The 24,516-nt window shown below is 37.5% G+C and overlaps 1 protein-coding gene across 2 annotated transcripts; it reads left to right on the top strand.

Annotated features, from left to right (window-relative positions):
- Window positions 1-546: 546 nt before the first annotated feature.
- On the top strand, window positions 547-24,248 carry LOC134371867 (zinc finger protein 841-like). 2 transcript variants are annotated; one of them, XM_063088774.1, is made up of 5 exons: window positions 547-588; window positions 3,449-3,539; window positions 7,960-8,086; window positions 8,542-8,670; window positions 20,119-24,248. In XM_063088774.1, exons 2-5 carry the CDS (start codon window positions 3,468-3,470, stop codon window positions 22,518-22,520), a joined length of 2,730 nt encoding a protein of 909 aa, XP_062944844.1. In that variant the 5' UTR covers window positions 547-588; window positions 3,449-3,467; the 3' UTR covers window positions 22,521-24,248. The 2 variants fall into 2 exon arrangements, with proteins under 2 accessions (XP_062944844.1, XP_062944843.1); XM_063088773.1 differs by having other exon boundaries at window positions 8,539-8,670.
- Window positions 24,249-24,516: the final 268 nt, after the last annotated feature.

The raw sequence follows: 24,516 nt of genomic DNA, 5'->3' as shown, positions 1-24,516 counted from the left end.
CTGTTTGGCCTAGTGTCTTTCAGGTTCCAGGATCCACTCACCGCCCCACAACAGTCCTCACCCATATCCGAGTTCCCTGACCGGTGAGTAGCTTCAGCCTCACTGGCAAGACTAGAGTCTTGTAAAAATAGCTTCTGACTAAATTGCTTCAACTTGTTAAGAAGAAAATATCCTAGTTTCCAGGCTGGCCAATTAGTTCACTTGGTTGGGGCGTCGTGCTGATAACGGTAAGGACAAGGATTCCGATGCCCCAACGGGCCAGCTGCCAAAAAAAAGAGAAAAATCTCAGTTTCCAACATAAGTGGACCACAACTTTAAGCTTTTACCTTCCATGTTGAAACGTGAATTTAAAATAGCACAAAGCAACTGCTGCTCCACATTACAGGAAATAGACGCAAATATTAAAAACCGTAAAGCAAGACCCGCTAGGTGACGGGCTGAGTGAAGAGCAGGCCACGCCCCCTGCCTGCTGACCCCGCCCCCGCCCACCCTCCCACGGTGCCCGCCCAAGCCCAGCCTCTTCCGGGGCACGCAGTTGCCTTCATACCCGGAAGCGGGTCACCCGCAGCGAAGGTCGCACCGTAGCGCGTGAGTTTCCCTCTATCTGGATAACATCTGTGCTTTGCAGCCCCCAGCGCTTCCATACCCGGGATGTGGGGGTAGCTACAGACCTTACAATCCCCGCACCGGCCCGTTCACCCCAAGTGAATTCAGACCTCGCCGTGTGAATCCGGGAACTCCTTCCCTTTCGGTTTAAAGTCGCTCTGAGGCTGGTCCCTGTCCCCTTGGCTTTCCTCCCTTAGAATCACATAGCCCCGCCTTTCACGTCGTTTCCCTGCTTAAAACTTTTTACTGACTTCTCTACTCACCCCGCGTCTTGTGAAGCCCTCACCCGCGGAGTGGATTCAGGCCATTTCGGCCCCCCACGCCGCGCCCTTTTCTGCCCCTGGAGGGCAGTGCCCCCGCCCTGCTCCGGGAGGAGCCGCTTCCTCTCCCCGGTGCGGGGACTCTGCTGAGAAACCGCACCCCAGCACCTCGTGTCCTCCCCGGGCCTCCGCTTCACAGTCACCGCTTCCCCTGACCTTGCGTTGGGGGAGGTGACTTGGGCCTGTCTTGTGACGTCCCGTGTTCTTCCATCCCAAATTCTACCGCGCTGGAAAATGTGCTCTTCCGGAAGACGGACGTCTTATTCCTTCTCCCTCCTGAATGTGTGGGAGAGAGAGCGCGACGAAGAGAAATAGAAAAACTGAAGAGAAAAGAAGAATGGGGGAGAACCATAAACAGATGGCAAAGTGGAGGATGATTTAGGGACTTACACAGAGACACTAAGATGAAAGAGAACACCCCGGGAAAGAAGCAGGGGGAGGAAAGCAAATAGAGGAATTTAGAGAAAAGGGTCGTCTCCAGGGAGATGAAGGGGAGCAAGATAGGGAGAGGGGCCGGTGATCAGCAGCAGGAGAGAGGGTAATAAAGGGGGAGGTGCTGCAGACTGAGGGAAGAAGAGAGAAAGAGTTGTAGCCCTGGCAGACAGAGCAGCTACGTGCTGGGACTGAGAGAGGGGGTAGGGGGTGACATGGCGAGTGCAGGGAGAAACAGTGGGGAGGAAGCATAGGGATTTGAGGGTTCCAGAGTGGGGACAAAAGAGATGTAACATGGAAGGAAGGAACGTAAGAGGGAGAGCAGAAGGGAAGCAGATTTGGGGCACAAGACAGTCAGAAATACATAGAGATTTGAGATAGATTGGGGAGAAAGCAACAAGGGGTGAAACAAGAACAGTGGGGCAGAACAAGTGGAAGAGAAAGAATAGAGGGGAGAAACATCAGGAGAGGAGAAAGAACCAACATGAGCAGAAACCCAGGGGGAAAACACAGGAAAGCAAAAAAAAAGATAGGCAAAATGAGAGAAGGAAACATAGTAGTGAAGAAAAAGGAGGGACCCAGAAGAGTGGTGAGTTGATTAGATATGGACGGTATAGTTGTAATATATTGGTTTACGGTTTTATAATCTAATTTAAAATTTGATTATTTAAATTGTGCAGTTGAGAATGAGAATTATAAAATTATAAGACTGGTGTATTTTGTGTTTATTTGTATTAGAAGATAATTTCCATTTTCAGTCCCTTATCTGTCAGAGGACAGTGACTTGATGCAGTCAGTTGTGGGTCACTCTCTTGGTTTAGGGTAGAGGATGGGGGAGAGGAGAAATGGGGCAGTAAATGACTGACTTACTACAAGGTATGTCTTTAAAGGAACATTAAAGACTTGTTGGTTTTTTGTAATGAACTTTATTCTTTGTAATTCCTTCACATTTGATTCATTGTTCTTTTGGAAGTTTGAGGTAAATTTTAGTTGATTCATTTTCTACTTTTCTATAAATAGTTACTAACTTCTGAAATAAGATTTGGTGGCATCCTATAATCAGCTCACATCATTTCTAAATATCAGATATTGTCATTTTTTTAAAACTTTGACCCCATAGCTTCTTAGATTTTTAAAAAATCTTTCAAACTTTTATAGTTTTCCAGCTTTATTGACATGATTGAGAAATAAAAATTGTATCTGTTTAAGGAGTACAACATGATGGTTTGATATACGTATACATTGTGAAATGATTACTACAGCCTGATTAACTGGCACATCCATCACCTCACATAGTTACCTTTTGTATGTGTGACGAGAACATTTAAGATGTATTCTCAGCAAATTTCAAGTATACAGTGCAGTATTAACTATGATCAGCACAATGTACTTTAGCTTCCTCAGAATTTCATTTTATCAGTGAAAGCTTATCCGCTTTGAGCAACCTTTCTCCATTTTCCCCACCCACTAGCCTATGGCAACCACCATACTCCTTTGTTGCTAGTAGTTGGACTTTTTCAGATTCCATATATAAGTAAGATCATACAGTATTTTGTCTCTCTGTGTCTGCCCTATTGTACTTAGCATAATGTACTCTTAAGTTCATTCACGTTGTCACAAATAGCAGGATTTCCTTTTTATGGTTGAATAATATTTCATTGTTTACATATACCACATTTTTTAAAAACATTCATCCATCAACAGGACATTTCCACATTTTGGCTCTTATGAATAATGCTGCAGTGATCGTGGTGGTGCAGATAACTCTTTGAGATAACAATTTCATTTTCTCTGAATATGTACCTTAATATATATACTAAAAAATAATGTACCCCAAAATATATGTCTAGAAGTGACTTCCCGAATTCCCCCAAAGGCATTCCCATGCAGTCCTCTACATCTCACATAAGACTGAACCTGTACATCCTGGGGCTTAGCTGAACTTATTGTCATATATTTAAAATATAGAGAATATTGCATTATTTAAACTTACATAATAGAGAATAAATTATATTTACTTAAAATGGGTTGTGGCACAGGAAGGGGTTGTGTTGTATTTAAGCATTAAACAGCATATTTTTGACCTTCAGGATTGACTTCTAAAGTCTCATGTTACCTGTGGAAGAAACCCGGAAGAGGAGGAGGAGAAAAGAAAAGGAGTCAGGAATGACTCCTACTCAGGTAAATTGATATTCTTGATTGATTCTTCTTTCTCCTTCCTTTCTGAAATGTAGGCATCGGACTTGCTAATCTTCTCTGACTCTGAAGTATCCTGCCTGACATGCTTGCCCACAGTCACCTATGGCTTCCCTCAGTTCTTCTCATCTCCACTTACATTCTGTTTCACTGTGACCCAGTGAGGTGGAAGTTGGGAAGAGGCTCCACTCACAAACATAGATTGGAGATGGGGTATGGGCCTTGTGGTGTCAGTGCTGATGGGCAGCAGGGAATGTTTAGGGGCCACATCTGGATGCACTGTCGCTCTTTGTAGACCAGGGTTAGAGAAGCTGCACATGGAAATCACGTATTTATGTGCACAAATACCTAGTAAATTCTGGAAAAGGAGACCTAAGGGAAAATCTGTTCTTTCTGTTTTAATAATATATTTGAAGCTAAATGAGTGAAACAGCTTGTTTTCATTGGAGCATTCTCTAGATGAAGACATGAGGGTTCTTTACAATTTTTAACAGGTGTAAGTAATGCCACAGCAGCTGCCTTTGAGCTCACCACCTTTACTGCAGATCTCTGAGGGTTCCTCTACATAGGGCAATTAAAAAGTAATTTGTTAGTCAAGGATGGAATGTTTCCTATTTTGCTAGGTCTGGCAAGATTCTTTTTCTTCCCCCATCTGCAAAGGTTCACTCTCCCACCAACATCATATGAGATATCTGCCATATTTAAGCAAAGCTTACTACTATATTCTTATTACATTCTGAAATTCTGGGGAAAATGACTACACTTTTATTTCCACTTTCCAATTCCTATGGAATCTGAGTGGGTTTCCTTATTTTGCAGATGTGTACATATAAAATAGATTTTTATACTTTGCTCAGTTTTCTTCTAATGTATTGTATGTTCTGTTTTCTATTGTGTAGTTTAATTGTTTCTATATGCCCTGGTGTGTTTTTTAGGTTATACATTTATTTTAGTGTGAAACAGAAATCTTTCTTTTATGACTCTGTTTGTTTTCTCTTTCTTTGGAAGGCCTGGTTCGTTGCATGATTACAGAATAGTATACTCCTTTTAGATATAATGTTTTCTTGTTTAAAATTGTCTTTACCTTGCTTTTTAATTTGGATTTTTGTGTCTATCTGTGACAGATATTATATTTGATTGATTTTAAAGTTTCAGATTGTATTTATCATAATAGGCTCATATATAGTTTGGCAGACTCCTTCAGTTTCCTTTTCTTTTCAAACTTATGTTGGTTTTTCCTTCCATAGGATACAGTCAGATTTTATTGAAATTTCACATATTTTTTTTTGTGTTTTAATGGCTCTGAATTTCTACCATCACAAAAGTCTTTATGTCAGCACATCTTGTAATAAGAATTGTTTGTCAGTCTTTGGTCATGTCTTTGTTATGTCTTTCAGTAAAGTTTGTTTATAGTTCAGTAATGTAAGATATATTCACAGTGTTGTAAAACAGATCTCTAGAACTTGTGCAAAACTTAAACCGTACAGTAAAGCCAAGGGTTTGGATCCCCACACTGGCCAACCACCAAAAAAGCAAAACTGAAACTCTATACCCACTAAGCACTAATTTGCCCTTTCCTCCCCGCAGTCTTAGTTGATATTCTTTCTGTTTTGTGTCTGTATGATCTTGACCACTTTAGATACTTCTATATGAATGGAATCATATAGTTTGTCCTTTTGTGACTAGCTTATTCCTGTTTGCATAATATCTATGAGATTCATGTTGTAGAATGTGATAGGATTTCCTTCTTTATTTAAGGCTGAGTAATATTCCTTTGTATATATGCCACATTTTATATATCCATTCAGTCATAGGCAGACATTTTGGTTTGCTCCACTTCTTGGCTATTGTGAATAATGCTGTGATGAACATGGATTCGCAAATATCTCTTCAAGATCCTGCTTTCAATTCTGTTAAGATATATACCCATAAGTGGGATTGCTGGATCCTATGATAATGGTATTATTAACTTTTTGAGGAATGTTCATACTGTTTTCCATAATGGCTGCATCATTTTGCATTCCTGCCAACAATGCATAAGTGTTCCACTTTCTCCAGATCCTCACCAACACTTGTTATTTTCTGTTCTTTAGATAGTAGTCATCCTAATGGGAACAAGGTGATATTTCATTTGAATTATGTCCAAGTCCTAGAATCTTGTGGAAGGCAGAATTTTGGAGTGGTGAACTAGGATGTTTGGCAAAAGAACTCTCTCAACAGTGTTCAGGGTACTACATGGCTTCTCTTAACCACTTATAGGAAAATGAGAGAAGAGAGAAATGAGTTAGAGATGGAATTTATAGTTAAAGAGGAAGTAGAAGGAAAAGATTTGGGAAATGTATATATAGATAAGTATGTGTGTTAGTTTGTTTTTGTTGCTTATAACAAAATACGTGGAACTGGGTGATTTATAAAGAAGACAAAATTTATTGCTTACAGTTTCTGAGGCTGGGAAGTCCAAAGTCCATCTGGTGGTGGTAACAGTGACCCAGTGGTATCACATTGCAAGATGCTGGAAGCAGAGAGCAAGAGAGACTCTCCTCTTCTAAAGCCCTCAGAACCATGCCTCTGACCACCATTTTTAATCCATTCACTATGGCATGGTCCTACAATCCAATCACCTCCTCAAGTCTCCACCTTCCAGTTACCATAATAGGATTTCCTACCCTCTTAACAGGCACAGTGGGGGCTAAGTTTCTAATACATAAAACTTGGGGGACACAATTCAAGTTCTAGTGAGTTTTGGGGAAACATAATTCAATCCATTACAGTATGTATTGCCATAAATCAAGATAATAGGAAAATGACCCCAGAGGCATTTCAGAAATCTTCAAGGCTGCCATGTGCATCACAGGCCCAGAGTGCCAGGGTGTTAAAGGAAGAGTGGTTTCAAGGGAGGGGCCAGGGGCACCCTTTGGACTTCCGGACTCACTGCCTGTGGCCTCTTCATCTGCCCCCATATTCTGGATCAGTTCTTGTTGGCCACCCCACTTGTAGCTCATCTGGGCCCAGACGTGTATCTTGCTGCCACTTTAGTGGGCACAAGCTGTAAAGCTTGGTGGTATTCACGTGCAGGCACATAGAGTGCACAAGTAGTGGAGGCATGGCTACCTCTACCTAAATGTCAAAGGTTGCTTTGGAGAACCTGTGGGTCCAGGTAGAGAAATCCCACAGGGGTTCACTTGCTGCAGAGAGTCTCTATGAGGGTAATGCCTAGTGAAGCCATAAAGGCAAGGCCACCACATAGAGTTTCCAGTAGGGCAATGACTAATGGAACCATGGGAGTAGGGCCCACCCCTTAGAACCAATATCTGTGGAGCCACAGGAGAGTGATCCTAGCCTTTGAGAGTTTCATGAACAGGAGTGGAGTGCTATGATTTGAATATTGTTTCCTATAAAATTTGCATTGATACTTAGTCCCCAGTGCAACAGTATTAAGAGGTATGGTCTTTAGGAGCTCTTTAGATCATGAGGACTCCGTTTTTTTGAATGGGTTTAGATGCCCTTATAAAAGTCTTGACAGAAGGAGTTCACCCCATTTTGCCCTTCTGTCCCTTCCTTCAGGTGAGGATGCAGTGTTCCTCCCTTCTAGATGATACAGCAACGAGGCACCATCTTGGATGCCTAGAGCAGTCATCACCACACACCAGTCCTGCTGTCACCTTGATCTTGGACTTGCCGGCTGACAGAACCATGAGAAATAAGTTTCTCTTCTTCAAAAATTACCCAGTCTGTGGCATTTTGTTATAGCGGCATAAGTGGATATACTATATCTGTTATTTAATTGTTTGTTTCTATAGGGTCAGTTCTAATTCCCAGATTCAAAGTTCAGGTACTTATTCTGCCATATTTTGTTCTTTGACCTGAGGTGAGTTTCTTAGAGTGTCTTTGACACAGTTGTCTCCTCAGTAAGACAGGAACAGATCTTTCTTTTATGGGCTGTTGTGTTGTTTTTAGCTTAGTACATTTGGGGTAATGCCTAGCACATGGGAAGGTGTTCAAAAGCTTTAGTCATTGCTATTGTGATAATCATCACCATTTTTAGATTCTGACCTTTCTTTAAAGCCACTGTGGACCTTGTCATCTCTGAAGACAACACTCATGTTCTAGAGCATCTAGATAATGAATATCACTTGGTGTGTCGAACATCATGTCTGACACTTACATGGAGATAACCCTATGTTGATTTTTCTGTTTTTCTATTCTTTTTATTATCTACAAAATGAGAAATCCAAACTGATTTATAACGATCCAAAATTAGGGACACATAACTTTCTCACAAATAGTTTACACAAATGTGTGAGAACATGTATGTCATATCAGTCCTTAAAACTCTATTCTTTTCTTTGTGTGAAGATAAGAACTCTCCTCATAGGCCCTCAGTGAAATGTGTTTTTCATTTCAGAGTCCTTTGACATTCAGGGATGTGGCAATTGAATTCTCTCAGGAGGAGTGGAAATGCCTGGACCCTGCTCAGAGGGCTTTATATAAGAACGTGATGTTGGAGAACTACAGGAACCTAGTCTCCCTGGGTGAGGATAACTTCCCTCTAGAAATCAGGATCTGCCCTTGTGAATCTTCACATTTTCCCTTGTGTGTCTCTTACAAGCCCCTACACTACTTCACTAACATTAAAGCTATATTGACTCAGAACAGAATAGCTCCAAAATTGGCATCTGGACTTTAACCTTTCTTCAAATGTCCTGCCCCCTTCATTAAACAGCAGTGACGGTTCTGGAGCTTAAGTGTATATAAATCCTCATGGCAGAGTGCCAAAATATCCAATTCCATAGTTTTCTACTCCTGTCTTGTGATTCTGTCATTCTTGGAAGATAGCTAGATATCTGCATTCAGGAAGAGGTACTAAGTAGGTGAATATGTGAAATACTTTTCTGGATATATGTGTAATGTCCTCTCTCCTACCTAATCATAGGGCTGGGATTCTGGAAAAGCCACAGCACATTATGTCCTTTCTTTTCATAAGCAGGAATCTTTCTTCCTGACCTGAGTGTTATCTCCATGTTGGAGCAAGGGAAAGAGCCCTGGAGTATGGAGACCAAAGTGGAAATAGCAAGAAAACCTAAAGGGTGGGAATGGATCAAAGGTGTGAACACAGGTAAGAGCTCAGATGGCCACAGTTGAAGATGCATCATTAAATAGTGTTTGGGAAAATCTCTGCAAGTGGGAAAGCTCTTTGTTGTACAGGATACATTGCCCTTTTAATCATATGTTTTCAATTTTTTTTATTCCAAATATTTTAACATTTACTTGTACATATTTGTGGGGTACATACAAGCATATACTGCACAATGATTCACTTAGGGTGGATAGCATAGTTTTGTACCCATTAGCCCACCATTTCCTGCCCCCCCATAACCATTATTCTGCTCTCTACTTCTATGAGAACCACTTTTTCTTTTAAGATTCCACATGAGTGAGATCATTCACTATTTGTCTTTCTGTGCCTGACTGACTTCATTTAACATGATGGTTTCCAATTCCATCAATGTTGTTACAAATGATAGGATATCATTTTTTATATGTATATAAATATGTATTTAAGTATATATGTAGCTGAAAAAATACATATATGTAACTGAATAGTATTCCATTTTATATATATGTATCACAGTTTTTTATCCATTCATCCATTGATGGGCATTTAGGTCGATTCCATCTCTTGGCTACTGTGAATAGTGCTGCTGTGTTCTTGGAAGAACAGGTGTCTTTTTGCTATATTGATTTCATTTCCTTTGGGAATATACTCAGTAGTGGGACAGCTGACAGCTGGGTTATAAGGTAGATCTGTTTTTATTTCTCGTACTGTGAACCATTCCACAATGGCTGTACTGATTTACATTCCCACTAATAATGTAGAAGCATTCCCTTTTCTCTGCATCCTCGCCAGCATTTATTATTTTCGGTCTTGTTGATAGTAGCTATTCTAACTGGAGTGAGGTGATATCTCACTGTAGTTTTAATTTGCATTTCCCTGATGATTAGTATTGTTCAGCATTTTTCATGTGCCTGTCAGCCATTTATATGTATCTTTAGAGAAATGTCTATTCAAGTCCATTGCCTTTCTTTTAATTGGATTATTTGGGGTTTTTCTGCTATTGAGATGTTTGAGTTTCACAAATATTCCAGATATTCTCTCCTTGTTTGATGTGTAGTTTGAACACTTTCTCTCATTCTGTAGATTGTCTCTTTACTTTGTTGATTGTGTCCCTTGCTGTGCAGAAGCTTTTTAGTTTGATGTAGTCCCATTTTTGTATTTTCGCTTTAGTTGCCTATGCCTTTGTAGTCTTGCTCAAAAAAGCACTGCCTACTCTCATTTCATGTAGCATTTCTCCTATGTTTTCTTCTAATAGTTTAAGAGTTTCGGGTCTTAAATTTAGGTCTTTGATCCATTTTGAATTGATTTTTTGTATATGGTGAGAGATAATGGTCTAATTTTAATCTTCTGCATGTGGATATCTGGTTTTCCCAGCACCACTTATTGAAGAGGCTGTTGTTTCCTCATTGTATATTTTTGGTACCTTTGTTGAAAATCAGTTGGCTGTAAATGTGTGCATTTATTTCTGGGCTCTCTATTCTATGCCATTAGTCAATATGTCTGATTTTATGCCACTACCATGCTGTTTTGGTTACTATAACTTTATAGTTTATTTTGAAATAGGAATATTTTCCAACTTTGTTCTTTTTGTTCAAGATTGGTTTAGATATATGAGGTCTTTTGTGGTTCCATAAAAACTTCAAGGTAGTTTTTTTCTATGTCTATGAAGAATGTCATTGGTATTTTCATAGGAATTTTGTTGAATGTATAGATTGCTATGGGTAATAAGGACATTTTAATGATGTTAATTCTTCCAACCCATGAACATGGGATATTTTTCCATTTATTTGTGTCCTCTTCAGTTTTTTTCTGTGTTTTATAGTTTTTATTGTAGAGGCCTTTCCCCTCCTTTGTTAAATTTACTCCTAGCTATTTCATTTTTTTGGTAGCTATTGTGAATGGGATTACTTTCTTGATTTCTTCTACAGATGTTTCATTTGGTCTATAGGAAGGCTACTGATTTTTGTGTTGATTTTGTATGCTACCACTATAGTGAATTCATTTATTAGTTCTAGTTATTCTTTGGTGGAGTCTTTAGGGTTTTCTATGTATATGGTCGGGTCATCTGCAAGTAGGGATAGTTTGACTTTATCCTTTCTGATTTGAATGTCTTTTATTGCTTTCTCTTGTCTTATTATACCGGCTAGAACTTTCAGTACTATGTTGAATAGGAGAGGGGAAAATGGACATCTTTGTCTTGTTCCAGTTTTTAGAGGAAAAGCCTCCAAGTTTTGTCTGTTCAGTATGATATTAGCTGTGGGTTTGTCATATGTGGCCTTTGTTGTGTTGAAATATAGTCCTTCCATACCTAATTTGTTGAATGTTTTTATCATGTTCGATTTTATCAAGTGCTTTTTCTGCATCTGTTGAAATGATTATATGATTCTTTTCCTTCATTCTGTTGATGTGATGTGTCACGTTTATAGATGTGTGTGTGTTGAACCACCCTTGCATCCTTAGGATGAATCCCATTTGATCATGATGTATAATCTTTTTGATGTGCTGCTGTATTCTATTTGCTAATATTTTGATGAGGATCTTTGTGTTTGTGTTCTTTAGGCATATTGGTCTGTAGTTTTCTTTTGTTGTTGTGTCTTTTTCCAGTTTTGATATGAGGGTAATGCTGGCCTCAGAATGAATTTGGAAGGACTTCCTCCTCTTCAATTTTTTGGAAGAGTTTGAGAATAATGGGTTTTGGTTCTTCTTTAAATGCTTGGTAGAATTAGGCAGTGAAGCCATGTGGTCCCATGGGGTTTTCTTTGCTGAGAGGCTTTTTATTACTGCCTCAATCTCATTACTCATTTTTGGTCTGTTTAGGTTTTCTAGTTCTTCATGATTCAACTTTGTTAAGCTGTATGTATCCAAAACTTTATCTGTTTCTTCTAGATTTTCCATTTTGTTCATATATAGTTGTTCACAGTGGTCTCTTACGATCCTTTGAATTTCTGTGGTTTCAGTTGTAATGTCTCCTTTTTCATTTCTAATTTTATTTATTTGAATCTTCTTTATGTTGCTAGTCTAAAGGTTTATCAATTTTGTGTGTTTTTTTGAAAAACTCTTTGTTTCATCAATCTTTTGAATTTTTTTAAATCTACAATTCATTTATTTCTGCTCTGATCTTTGTTATTTCCTTCTTATTTTGTGTTTGGTTTGTTCCTGTTTTCTAGATCTTTAGTTAGGTTGTTTATTTGAAGACTTTCTTCTTTTTTGATGTAGCTTTTATTGCTATAAACTTTGCTCTTAGAACTGCTTTTGTTGTATCCGATAGATTGTGATATGTTGTGTTTTCATTTTCATTTGTCTCCAGGAAGTTTTTAATTTTCTTTTTGTTTGACTCATTCATTGCTTAGGAGCATAGTGTTTAATTTCCATGTATTTATATGGTTTCTAGTATCCCTTTTGTTGCTGTTTTCCAGTTTTTATTCCATTGTGGTCAGACAAGGTAGTTGATATGTTTTACTTTTTAAAAAATGTATTTAGACATATTTCCTGTCTAACATATGGCCTATTCTAGAGAATGTTCCATATGCTGCTGAGAAGAATGTGTATTCTGTAGCTGTTGGATGAAATGTTCTCTAAATGTCCATTAGGTCCAGTCGGCTTGTAGTAAGATTAATTCTCATGTTTCCCAGTTAATTTTCTGTCTGGGTGATCTGTCCTTTGCTGAAAGTGGCATATGTAAGTTCCCAAGTATTATTGCATTGGAGTTTATCTGTCCCATTAGGTCTCATAGTAATTGCTTTGTGTTACTGGGTGCTCCAGAGTTGGGTGCATATGTATTTAGAATTGTTATATCCTCTTGTTGAATTGATCCCTTTATCATTTTATAATTACTTTCCTTATCTTTTATTACTTTCCTTGGCTTGAAATCTGCTTTATCTGATATAACTACTGCTCTTTTTTGGTTTCTATTTGCATGAAATATCTTTTTCCATCCCTTCAGTTTCAGTCAGTGTGTGTCTTTTATAGGTAAACTGAGTTTTTTATAGGCAGTATATTGTTGGTTTTTGTTTTATAAACCATTGAGCCACTCTTTCTTTTAACTGGGGCATTTAATCCATTTACGTTTAAGGTTATTATTGATGATATAGGGACTTGTTGCTTCCATTTTGTTATTTCCTTTCTGGTTGTTTTGTAGATCCTTTTTATTTTCTGGCCTTATTGTCTTCCTTTGTAGTTGAGTGGATTTCTGTAGCAGTACATTTTGATTTCTTGCTACTTATTTTTCGTACGTCTCTTGTAAGTTTTTGTGTTATGGTTGTCATGAGGCTTACAAAAAAACATGTTATAATTACAACAAATTATTTTAGACTCATAACAACTTAACTTTGATAACTAAGAAAAAAGAAAAAACCAGGGCCAACTCTATGCTTTGGTGTCATTCCCCTCATCCCCCCACTTTTTGATATTTTGTTGTTTAAAGTTACTTTTTTTAATATTACCTATCTCTTAAATGGTTGTTGTATATGTTATTGTATTGCTAGGTTTGTACTTTACTCTTCATACTAAAGGTGTAAGTGGTTTATTCACTACTCTTATAACATTGGAGTGCTCTGAGGTTGTCTGTGTGTTTACTATACTAATGAGTTATGTACTTCAGATGTTTTCTTGCTACTCTTTAGCATTATTTTCTTTCTGATTGAAGAGTTCCCTTTAACAGTTCTTGTAGGGAAGGTCTTGTGTTGATGAATTCCCTTAACATTTGTTTGTCTTAGAAAAACTTTATTTCTTTTTCATATTTGAAGGATAGTTTTGCCTGATACAGAATTCTTGGCTGACAGTCTTTTTTCCTTCAGCACTTTGAATATAGTATTCCATTCTTTTCCCTCCTGTAGGTTTCTACTGAGAAATCTGCTGAGAGACATATTGAGTCTCAGTCGAATGTTATATGTTAATTCCTGGATTGGGGGAACTTCCTGACCAGAACTTGAGCTCTGTGCTTGAGCTAAATTGCTGCTTTGCTGCTGATTCTCTCAGGAAGGCTATTGGCACAGATTAGATTTCATTTATTTATTTATATATAATTTTATTATTTTATTAATATTGTTTTTTTACACTCTATGATGTTATTGCAGAGCAGTTGGGAGGGAGAGGGAGAGGAGAAAGGGGAAGGAAATGTGATGAAAGAAGGAGGAAGGAAGAGGGGTGGGATTGAGGACTTGTGGCCCCCTCCATATTCCCACAGGGGAGACTGGGGGACTTCCAGAAGTAGTTTGGTCGTTGCCTGCATGGCTGGGTGCAGATGTCAGGGGGGTGTGGCAGAAGCCCTCGCCTCCCACCTCCCAAGCTCAGGAACCCGAAGCCCTTTTTGCTGCAGCTTGGTGGTCATCGCTGGGCTGGTTGCTCATGTTGGGGGTGTGTGACTGAGGCCTGAAGCCCCCCACCCCTGGCTCGGGAGAGCCTGGGGCACTTCCTGTGGCAGGTCAGTGGTCATCGCTGGGCTGGTTGTTCATGTTGTGGGGGCATGACCAAAGCCCGAGGCAGATTAGATTTTAATTGTTGGTGTTTTAATCACTTCTTGGTGTGGGATGTGTGGAAATTTCTGCCTGGGACTTAGTTTTCCCTTTAGACTTTGCCCCCTGCAGTTCTATCATCCTTACTGATTTCTGTTGAGACCAGCTGCCCATGCTGCACCCCAGTGTTCAGGGGGCCAGTCTTTTTCCTGTATTTCCTGTGGGGCAGGTCATGTATATGTCCTTCGCAATGACTCACGAGTGTCTAGGTGGTTCCTTTCTCTGGCGGCCCTGCACTCTCAGGTATGTGCAAGGAACCCTGCCAGTTATCTTTCTGGCTTGTGGGTTGGTACGGTGCACTCTGAAGCCCTCCTTTCCCCTGAAGACTCCAAGCAAGTTCATGCAAAGGGTGTTGCTGCAGGTTTTGCCAGCCTCTGGAAGCTGATCCATCTGCTGCAGCCACTACCCACCCCATAGTAGACTGGCTTAGAAGCACTGTGGCTCAAAATGATCAAAGCTGTCCCTGCTTCCTCTCACTCTGGCTTCTCATTCCTTCATGAACTTTGCAGGTCTCTCCTCTTCCACCAGCTCCAGCAGTCCCAAGTTGGCAGTCTTTGCTTTTTAGTAGTTGTAAGTTGATTGCTAGTGGGAGGGAGCAATGCTGGCAATCATCTGTTCTGCTGTCTTGTTGACATCACTGATGTTTCCAATTTTCTAAATATAAGTTGTTGAGTTTTGTTTATATTTCACTGAGTGTTTCTTTTCTGGATCCAATGCTACATTCTAATAATTATTCTCCTTATCTAGCTTCATCATGGCCATCTTGGTTTACTAAATTAGTATATATTTAAAGATATCAATTTATTTTACAGAAAACTTAACCCATTTCTGGCACATCAATAAACTTTCCACTGTTGTTTGTAAAACCTGTATTTCTGCTTTGTAGATATAGCCTTTTTTATGTTAAGTTTCATTCTGTTCCTGGTTTGAGTGTTTTTATCATGAAAGGGTATTGATTTTTTTCAAATGATTTTTCTGCATTAACTGACACAATCAAATGACTTTTTCTTCATTGTGTTAACGTAGAGTATTACGTTTGCCATGCCATATTGCAGCATCCTTGCATTCCAGGAATGCCACCTGATTGTGGTGTGTGATGCTTTCAGTGTGTTGTCACATTTGTGTAGCTAGTATTTTGTTGAGGGTTGTCTCATCAGCATTCATCAGGGATGTTGCTGTATGATTTTCTTTTCTTATCACTTCTTTGCCTGGCTTTGGATATCAGGGTAATGCTGTTTTCATAGAAAGAGTTTAGATGTGTTCCCTCCTCTTCAGTTTTTTGAAAGCTTTGAGGAGGATTCGTGTTCTTTCTTCTTCAACAGTTTGGTTGAATTTTCTACTGAAGCCATCTGGTCTTTGCCTTTTCTTTGTTGGTAGGCTTTTGATTATTAATTCAAAGTCCTTACAAGTTATGTGTCTGTTCAGATGTTCTGTTTTTTCATGATTTAGTGTTCATAGATTGTGTTTTTCTTGAAATTTATCCATTTTCTCTTGGATATTCTATTCATTGGCATACGGTTGTCTATAGTATTCTCTTAAAGCCTTTTTACTTATATATGGAGTCAGTTGTATGTCTCCTCTGCCATTTCTAATTTTACTTCATTGAGGCCTGTCTCTTTTTGTTAGTTATTCTAGAGAAGGGTTTGTCAATTTTATTGATCTTTAGAAAAAAGTACTCTTAGTTTTGTGCTTTTCTATTCTCTTTTGATCATCTCTAATCTTTATTTCCTTCTGCCTTTGGGTTTAGTGTGTTTTTTCTAGTTTACACAATTATAAAGATAGTTTTTTGAATTGAGATCTTCTATTTTAATGTAAGCATTTATACATATGCTTTTTTTATCTCAGCACTGTTTTTGCTTCATGTTGTGTTTTTCTTATCCTTTGTTACAACATATTTTCTAATTTTGATTATATTCCTAATTTGATACATTGGTTATTTAAGAATCCATTGTTCATTTCTACATATATCTATATTTTCCAGTTTTTTTCTGCTGTTATTCACTGGTTTTATTCCATTATTTTGAAAAAATATACTTTCTATGATTTCAATCATTTTAAATTTTTTAAAAGTTGTTTTTTCTCCTCAAATGTGGTCTTTTCTGGAGCATGTTCTTTGTGCAATTCAGAAAAATTTGTATTCTACAGTTTTGGGGTGATGTGGTGTATATATCTCATAGGCCTACTTGATCTCTATTAGTGCTTAAGTCTTCGATTATTTTTCTTCTGTCTGGTTGTTCTATTCATAAGTGAAAGTAGGCCATCAAAGTCTCCAAGTATTACAGTGGAGTTGTCTATTTCTCCTGTTCTTTTTGTTTTATATGTTGTGGAGCTCTACTATCAGGTGCCTATATATTTATAATAGCTATATTTTCCCAGAAAATTGATCCCTTTACCATTACATAATGTCCTCCTTTGCCTATTGTACCAGTTTTTCACATAACCTCTGTTTAGACTGATATTAGTATAGATACCTGTGCTCTCTTTCTGTTATCTTTTGCAGGGAAGGAACATCTTTTTTATCCTTTCAATTCAGTATATGTGTGTTTTTAGAGTTAACATGAGTCTCTTGTAGACAGCATGTAGTTGTATCCTGTTTTTTAATCCATTCAGCCAATCTGTGTCTTCTGATTGCAGAGTTTAAACTTAACATTGACATTTCAAATAACTGCTGATAGGGAAGGACTACTTTTTTCTTTGTTTTTTTTTTTCTTTTTTTCTTTTTAAAAATTTTTCTAGGGAAGGACTTACTATTGATTTGTTAAAAATTTTTTGTACGTCTTGTATTTTTTTCCTCCTCATCTCTCTTACTGCCTCCTTTTTTGTTTCACTGATTTTTGATTACTATCCCATTTCCTTTTGTGCATATTTTATGGCTATTTTCTCTGGTTATATTGCAAATACATAAAACATCTTAAAATTACAACATTCCGTATTAAACTGGTAACTTCAATCACATGCACAAACTATCTTTTTTAGGTCTGTTCCATTCTTATGTTATCAATACCACAAATTATTTGTATATAAACTGTGTTTCCATTAACATGTGTTTAGATCTTAGCAGTAGTCTCTTGTTATCTTTCTTTCTCTAGACAAATTTCTTCCCACTGTTCCACTTCTCATTCTGCACCCAAAGTCTTCTTGCATTGATGTACTGGTGGTAAGGTTTTATTGTATATGTGTTTACAGAATGAACTCATCCATCTTCTCTTCTCAGCCATTTTTAGGTTTTTGCTTCAGGGTTGTACTATAAGAACATTCTTGTACATATCTCCTGTAATATATATGTAGAATGTCTTGAGTATATGCTTGGAAATAGAACTCATGGGACTTTCAGTTTGATCAGTTTGATAACAAATATTATAAGAGATGTATACTTATTTTCTTTCCATGACTTCATACTCCCTTTCTTTTTAATTCTCTTCTGTTACTGCTGTAAGCTCAGTGTAATTTTCATGGTTAAGCATGGATCAGATTAATTCTTCTGGCTAAATCAGCTTCTCTTTTCTTCCAAGGTCAGTATTTTTCCTGTTTTTGTACAATATATTCCCACAGCTATGCAAGACTAAATGCTGCTTCCACATGTCTGTTACTCCCTGCCCTCCATTTTTGCTTTTCCTCCAGGCTGGCCTTTCATAATATAGTTGCTTGATTTGGATGGACTACACTGTTACCTACCAGGATATTAATTTTGCACTTGTGAATGCCTTAACTTCCACAGGTCTTCTTGACCCCCCCCCCCCGCCCCATGCTACTCTTTGTGTAATAAAACACCATACTCATTCATTGGAAAACTTTCTCAGGACTCTGCTTAAATTGATATGTACAGGCTGTGATGACTCAGATACCATTGTTCATGAAGAATGCCTGAATAACGATATTGGCCACACAGCTCAGCTCTTGAAGTGTTTCTTTCTAAAGTCTTTGTATTTGATATGACCTGTTGTTAACTGTACTTACTACCTGGGTAGACAGTTGTTAAGAACATGTTGTTCAGTCCTGCAAGCCCATGTTCATATTCTCTTTTTCTTACTTTCTTTGTAAATTGAGGTTAGACACATAAATCTTGTGAGACTCCTGTTCGTATTTGTAAAATAGTAATAATTTATCTTGGGTGTTTTGTTTGTTTTTTGCTGGCCAGTGTAGGAATCTCAGTGCTTTTAAAACAGGTTAATGCTGTTAGCTAGCTTAAAATATTGATTGTTTTATAGGCAAGACTCAAAAAATTTCCTTTGTTTAATAAGATGTAACAGCTGTCTTTCATGATGAGACAAGTCATTGCCTGTGTCTTAGCTCAGCCTACTATAAGAAATTCCATAGATTGGGTGACTTAAACAACAAATTTATTTTTCACAATATAGGCTGGAAAGTTCAGCATCTAGGTTTTGGTCAGTTTGATTCCTGGAAAGGGTCTTCTTTCTGGTTTACCTTGGCTATCTTCCTGTGTCCTCACATGGTGGAAAGATTGAGAGGAAGCAAGCTCTTTGTCTATTCTAATCCCATTCCTGGGATCCATGACATAATTGCCTCTGAAAGTCCCCACCTCCAAATTCAGTCACATTTTTCTTTATGATGGGGTATGTTCTGAGAAATGCATCTATAGGCAATTTCTTCATTGTGTGAACATCATTGAGTGTACTTAAACAAACCTACATGATATGTTTTACTGCACACCCAGGCTATATGGTATGATGGATTGCTTCTAGGCTACACACCTTTACAGCATGTACTGTACTAAATGCTGTAGGCAATCAGTTAACTCAATGGTAAGTATTTGTGCATCTAAACATAGAAAACGTATAGTAAAAATATGGTATAAAAGATAAAAAATGATACACCTGTATATGTATCCCATTGTAATGTTAAGGGACCGCCATCATATGTGCTTTGTAGTTGACCAAAATGGATTAGGTACTCAGCATATGAATTTTGGTAAACAAACATTCAGACTGTAGCAGCCTGTGTTGTACCTTTTCTGTTTTTATTTTCCAGTTCCAAACAATGTTGTTCAAAATTTTTCAACTACGATAAATTTGTATAATTGTGGTTATAATTGTGCTTGCTTATATTTACCTTCTATTTGTATCATGGGCTATTGGAATGTTTTATTTATTAATCTTTTTTATGAATTACAGATGGTGGTTTTTCAGTATGTATTATGTAATATAATTGACATGCACTACTTGTTAATGTTGCAAAACCCTGTTCTTTGTAGGTATAGATGGTTTTATAATAAGTATTCAGAAAATGTCTTTTTCATTTTCCTTTCTTTTTCTTCAACTTTGTTTTTTGTTTGTTTTTGGTAACTGCCCAGTACTGGGATTGAACCCTAGTCCTGCTGTTATCAGCACCATGCTCTAAGTATTCAGAAAATTATTTTATTCTTATAACATTGCTTTCTTAAATGTTTCCTAATTTTTTCAGTGCTATTTTTGGTTTACCATTCCAAATTGACATTTATTTAGATTATTCATTAGATAAGTTTGTTGTGGATTATTTGCCACTATAGTATATTGTACTGTGCTTTAGCATTTATTTGCATACAATAAATATGAAGAAATAGTATATAATAAAATTTTTTTTCTCTTCAGTTATGACAGAGCCATATGTTTACTGCCAGTTGGTGTGTGCTTTGGGCTCATGGTGGAGAAGTAGCTTTTTTTTTAGTGGTAATATAACTTTGAGCAACATGTGTGTTTTGGTTACAGAGTATTTGAAAACCAGGCTTCTCTAAAATTAATTTGAATTGCATGTACTCACTTTTCCTTTACTAATGAATTCTGGTTTTTTTCTGTGTTCCCAAAAGTTGAAGATCATGCTGGAATATTTCATAACTGTGTAACATAAGTGTTATTTTGGTGCAGTATTGCGTTTTCAAACTATAATATTTATTTGCTAATTTTAATTAATAAAAGTCATGTTCTATTTTATATTGTAGATATCATTTCTAAATGTGTGATCAGAGAATTACCACCAACAGAAAAGAGTAGTACAGAAGAAATATTTCAAGCAATGATGTTGGAAAGATATGAAAGTCATGATAGAGAACATTTTTCCTTCAGTGAAGTTAAGAAAAATATATGTGACTTTGAGTTTCACTGGAGAGATGATAAAAGGAATTATAAGGGAGTCCCGATGACCTATCAAAAAAATCTCACTGTTAGAAGATATCAACATGGTGGAGTGGATGCAGGAAACAAGCCTCTTGAAAATAGGCTTGGATTAAGCTTTCAGTCACATCTGGCTGAATTGCAGAAATTTCAGACTGAAGGGAAAATTTATGAATGTAATCTAATTGAGAAGACAGTCAACAGTGGTTCCTCAGTTTCACCACTCGAAAGAATTCTTCCTAGTGTTCACACTATTTCTAATAAATATGGGAATGATTTTATGCATTCTTTATTACTCACACAAGTCCATAAACAGCACATTAGGGAAAAACCTTACAAATGTAATGAATGTGGCAAAGCCTTTAATTTGTCTTCAAGCCTTACTAACCATAAGGTAATACATACTGTAGAGAAACCTTACAAATGTAATGAGTGTGGCAAAGGCTTTAATCGGGCTTCACTCCTCAGTGTACATCAGATAATCCATACAGGAAAGAAACCATATCAATGTGATGTATGTGGTAAGGTCTTCAGTCAAAATTCACATCTTGCAACTCACCGGAGAATTCATACTGGAGAGAAACCATACAAATGTAATGAGTGTGGCAAGGCCTTTATTCAAAGTTCCAATCTTGCAATTCATCAGAAAACTCATACTGGAGAAAAACCTTACAAATGTAATGAGTGTGGCAAAGCCTTTAAGCGGGCTTCATTTCTCACTGCACATCAGATAACCCATACTGGAGAGAAACCATATCAATGTGATGTATGTGGCAAGGTCTTCAGTCAAAATTCACATCTTGCAACTCATCGGAGAACTCATACTGGAGAGAAACCATATAAATGTAATGAGTGTGGCAAGGTCTTTAGTCAAAATTCACACCTTGCAAATCATCATAAAACTCATACTGGAGAGAAACCTTACAGATGTAACGAGTGTGGCAAAGCCTTTAATCTTAGCTCATTACTCAGTAGACATCAGATAGTCCATACTAGAGAGAAACCATATAAATGTGATGTATGTAGCAAGGTCTTTAGTTCAAATTCAAGTCTTGCTGTTCATCAGAGAATTCATACTGGAGAGAAACCTTACAAATGTAATGAATGTGGCAAAGCCTTTATTCAAAGTTCCCACCTTGCAAATCATCGGAGCATTCATACAGGAGAAAAACCTCACAAATGTAATGTTTGTGGCAAAACTTTTAATTGGTTCTCACTCCTCACTATACATCAGATAATACATACTGGAGAAAAACCATATAAGTGTGATATTTGTGACAAGGTCTTCAATTACAGTGCAAACCTTTCAATTCACCGGAGAATTCATACTGGAGAGAAACCCTTCAAATGTAATGAATGTGGCAGGGTCTTCAGTTACTACTCATGCCTTGCACGTCATCGGAGAATTCATACTGGAGAGAAACCTTACAAATGTAATGAGTGTGGCAAAGCCTTTAGTGAGCGTTCAAGCCTTACTAAGCATCAGATAATCCATACTGGAGAGAAAGCTTATAAATGTAATGAATTTGGCAAGGCAATTATCCATAGTTCAAAACTTGTAAAACATCAAAAAAATCCTATTGGGGAGAAGCTACACAAATGTAATGATTGTGGTAAAACTTTTCTTCATAGGGCAAGCCTGGTGTACCACCACAGAAGTCATACTGGAGAGAAGCCATACAAATGTAATGAATGTGGCAAAGTCTTCAATTCCAGTTCAATCCTTGCAAGTCATCGTAGAATTCATACTGGAGAGAAACCTTACAAATGCAATGAATGTGGCAAGGTCTTTAGTCACCGCTCACCTCTAGCACGTCATCGGAGTATTCATACTGGAGAGAAACCTTACAAATGTAATGAGTGTGGTAAAGCCTTTAGAGTGCGTTCAATCCTGACTAATCATCAGTTAACCCATACTGGAGAAAAACCTTATAAATGTAATGAATGTGGTAAAACTTTTATCCAGAAGTCAAGGCTGGCATGCCATCAGAGAAGTCATACTGGAGAGAAGCCATTCAGATGTATTGAATGTGGCAAGGCCTTTGGGCTGTGGTCCTCCCTCAGGAGACACCAAAGAATTCATTCTGGAGAGAAACTTTACAAATGTAATCAATGTGGCAAATCCTTTTTTCACCATTCAGACCTCACTAAACATCAGAAAAAACATACTGGAAAGAACGATGCATATATACTAAATGTGGCAAGACCTTTAGACATTCTCCTTAACTAGCTTCACCAAATAATTGATACTTGCATATGCAGTGAGTATAGCAAAGTTTTAAACTAGTGCTTACTACTAACTAGACATAAGAATATACATCCTGGACAGAAACCACAAACATATAATGTGGCAAGAATTTTACCTAAAGGTCAAAACTTGTGGATCTACAGGGAATTCAACGTGGAGAGACACTTTACAAATGAATGAATTTGACAAATCCTTTACCAGAGTTCAATCATTGCTCCACAAAAGAGAGAATTAACTACTGAGGAGAACTGAAATGTACGTGGCAGTGGCTTTACCCAGGCATCACAACTCATTAGACTTCAGAATATACATCTTTGAGAGAAACCACACAAATGTATTGTGCCTGCTATGCTTTAACCCAGAGATCAAAAGTGAAACATTAGAGCATTCATACTGGAGAGGAACCTTACAAAAGTAATTTGGTAAGGCTTTTTATCAAATGTTCATGCCTTTAGGGTCATGAGAGAATATACAGGAGAGAAAACATACGTACGTGCTGAACGAGGAATGGCCTTTAAGCAACATTGTGTCCTCAGGCATCACCAAAGTATTCATACTGGAAAGGATCCTCACAAATGTAATGAATGTGGGAAACTTTTTAATCCTCACAGTGCACTACACATCAGAGAAATCATATAAGGGATACTAAGTCTACTTCAGCATTGACCTGAAATACTACATACTGCAGAATTACTACAAGTTAAAGTTCATGACTATGTGTATCAAAGGAGCAAGATTGTGTGTAGAAATGGCCAGTTATCTTTATAATATACTGTGTTAAATTATTTGAGGTTTCTTGAAAGTATACCTTCCTATTTATGACTCTCAGTCTGACCTTGAAATCTATTGATAGGCCTTTCTTATGGGCATTTCATTGTGGTCTCTGGGAAGGGATCAAGATGAGAGGGCCTACTTTCTTTGGTGTGGTTCCTTTGTGTTCATGTTCCCTGTAAGATCAGTATGTTGTATTTTAGAATTCAATATTGTGTGAATTAAAGAGGATTTGGGGTGGGGGGTATGGAGAATGATGTAAATTTTATTATGTAAGTCTTCATGCTTCTTGTGTTTGGTGCCCTTTTCCACATAGAGGGCCACTTTGGGTTATAGGAAACAATTGTCCAATCAACTGACCATGAAACAGAGCAGGCTAAGACATTAATAGACTCGGGTTTTCATGGGAGGAGAGTGATAGGTTACTAGAGATTGATTACATGGTAGAAATAATGCAGGGGAAATGCTGGTCCCCTTCACTGAATGACAGTAGCTGTTCTATTTCAAAGGTTAATGAAAAATTAGTTTTGAGAAATTAGAGAACAGTTAGGAGAGTTTAATCAAAATGGCCAGAGTAGCATGTTCATGATTGAGGTTTACATTGAACCACTGGCATTTCATTTTTTTACTGTTTTGTTCAGAATGTATCATAGGTCCTGTGGTTTAACTAATAAAATTTAATCACTTTTTCATAACTCAATGGAGCATGTTTATTTTACCAACACATTTTCATTCCTTCTCCACAGGGTACTTCATAATAGATACTATTAGGCTCTCATGGTTGAAATAATCTGTAACAATTTTTTTCCATGGTGGAATCAATATACTTTTGGCAAATATATGCACCTGAGATATTCTGCCTACACTCTGCCCCAGGATATTTATGTGGCTATAATAAAAGTGCTGTAGAAGTGCAGTTTCAGACTGAGCTCATAAAACCTGCCTCTGTTCATAAACTTGCTCTATATGGTTATATTTCTATATGCCTTTTGTGTCTAAATAAGGCCTTTGGTTTACGTGAGATGAACATACAAATAAAAGAATCTTACGAAAAAAACAATTTCAGGAAAAGAATTTTGTATGTGTTCTTGGAGCTCTTGGTGAAATAATTTGAAAAGATTAATTTTCATGAGTTTTTCTAAGAATGAACATACACAATTGTGTTTTGTTTTTTTAAATAAAATAGAAGCTTCATGTGGCCGCTCCA

This window comes from Cynocephalus volans, chromosome 3, assembly GCF_027409185.1.
Source record: "Cynocephalus volans isolate mCynVol1 chromosome 3, mCynVol1.pri, whole genome shotgun sequence".
In the NCBI taxonomy this organism is placed as follows: Eukaryota; Metazoa; Chordata; class Mammalia; order Dermoptera; family Cynocephalidae; genus Cynocephalus; species Cynocephalus volans.
This window is presented reverse-complemented; position numbering and strand designations above follow the sequence as displayed.

Coding starts and splice junctions, on each gene's coding strand:
- LOC134371867 (XM_063088773.1), top strand. CDS start 3,468: ATGTTACCTGTGGAAGAAACCCGGAAGAGGAGGAGGAGAAAAGAAAAG. Junction 3,540..7,959: donor CAGGAATGACTCCTACTCAG/GTAAATTGATAT, acceptor TTTTCATTTCAG/AGTCCTTTGACATTCAGGGA. Junction 8,087..8,538: donor CAGGAACCTAGTCTCCCTGG/GTGAGGATAACT, acceptor TCTTTTCATAAG/CAGGAATCTTTCTTCCTGAC.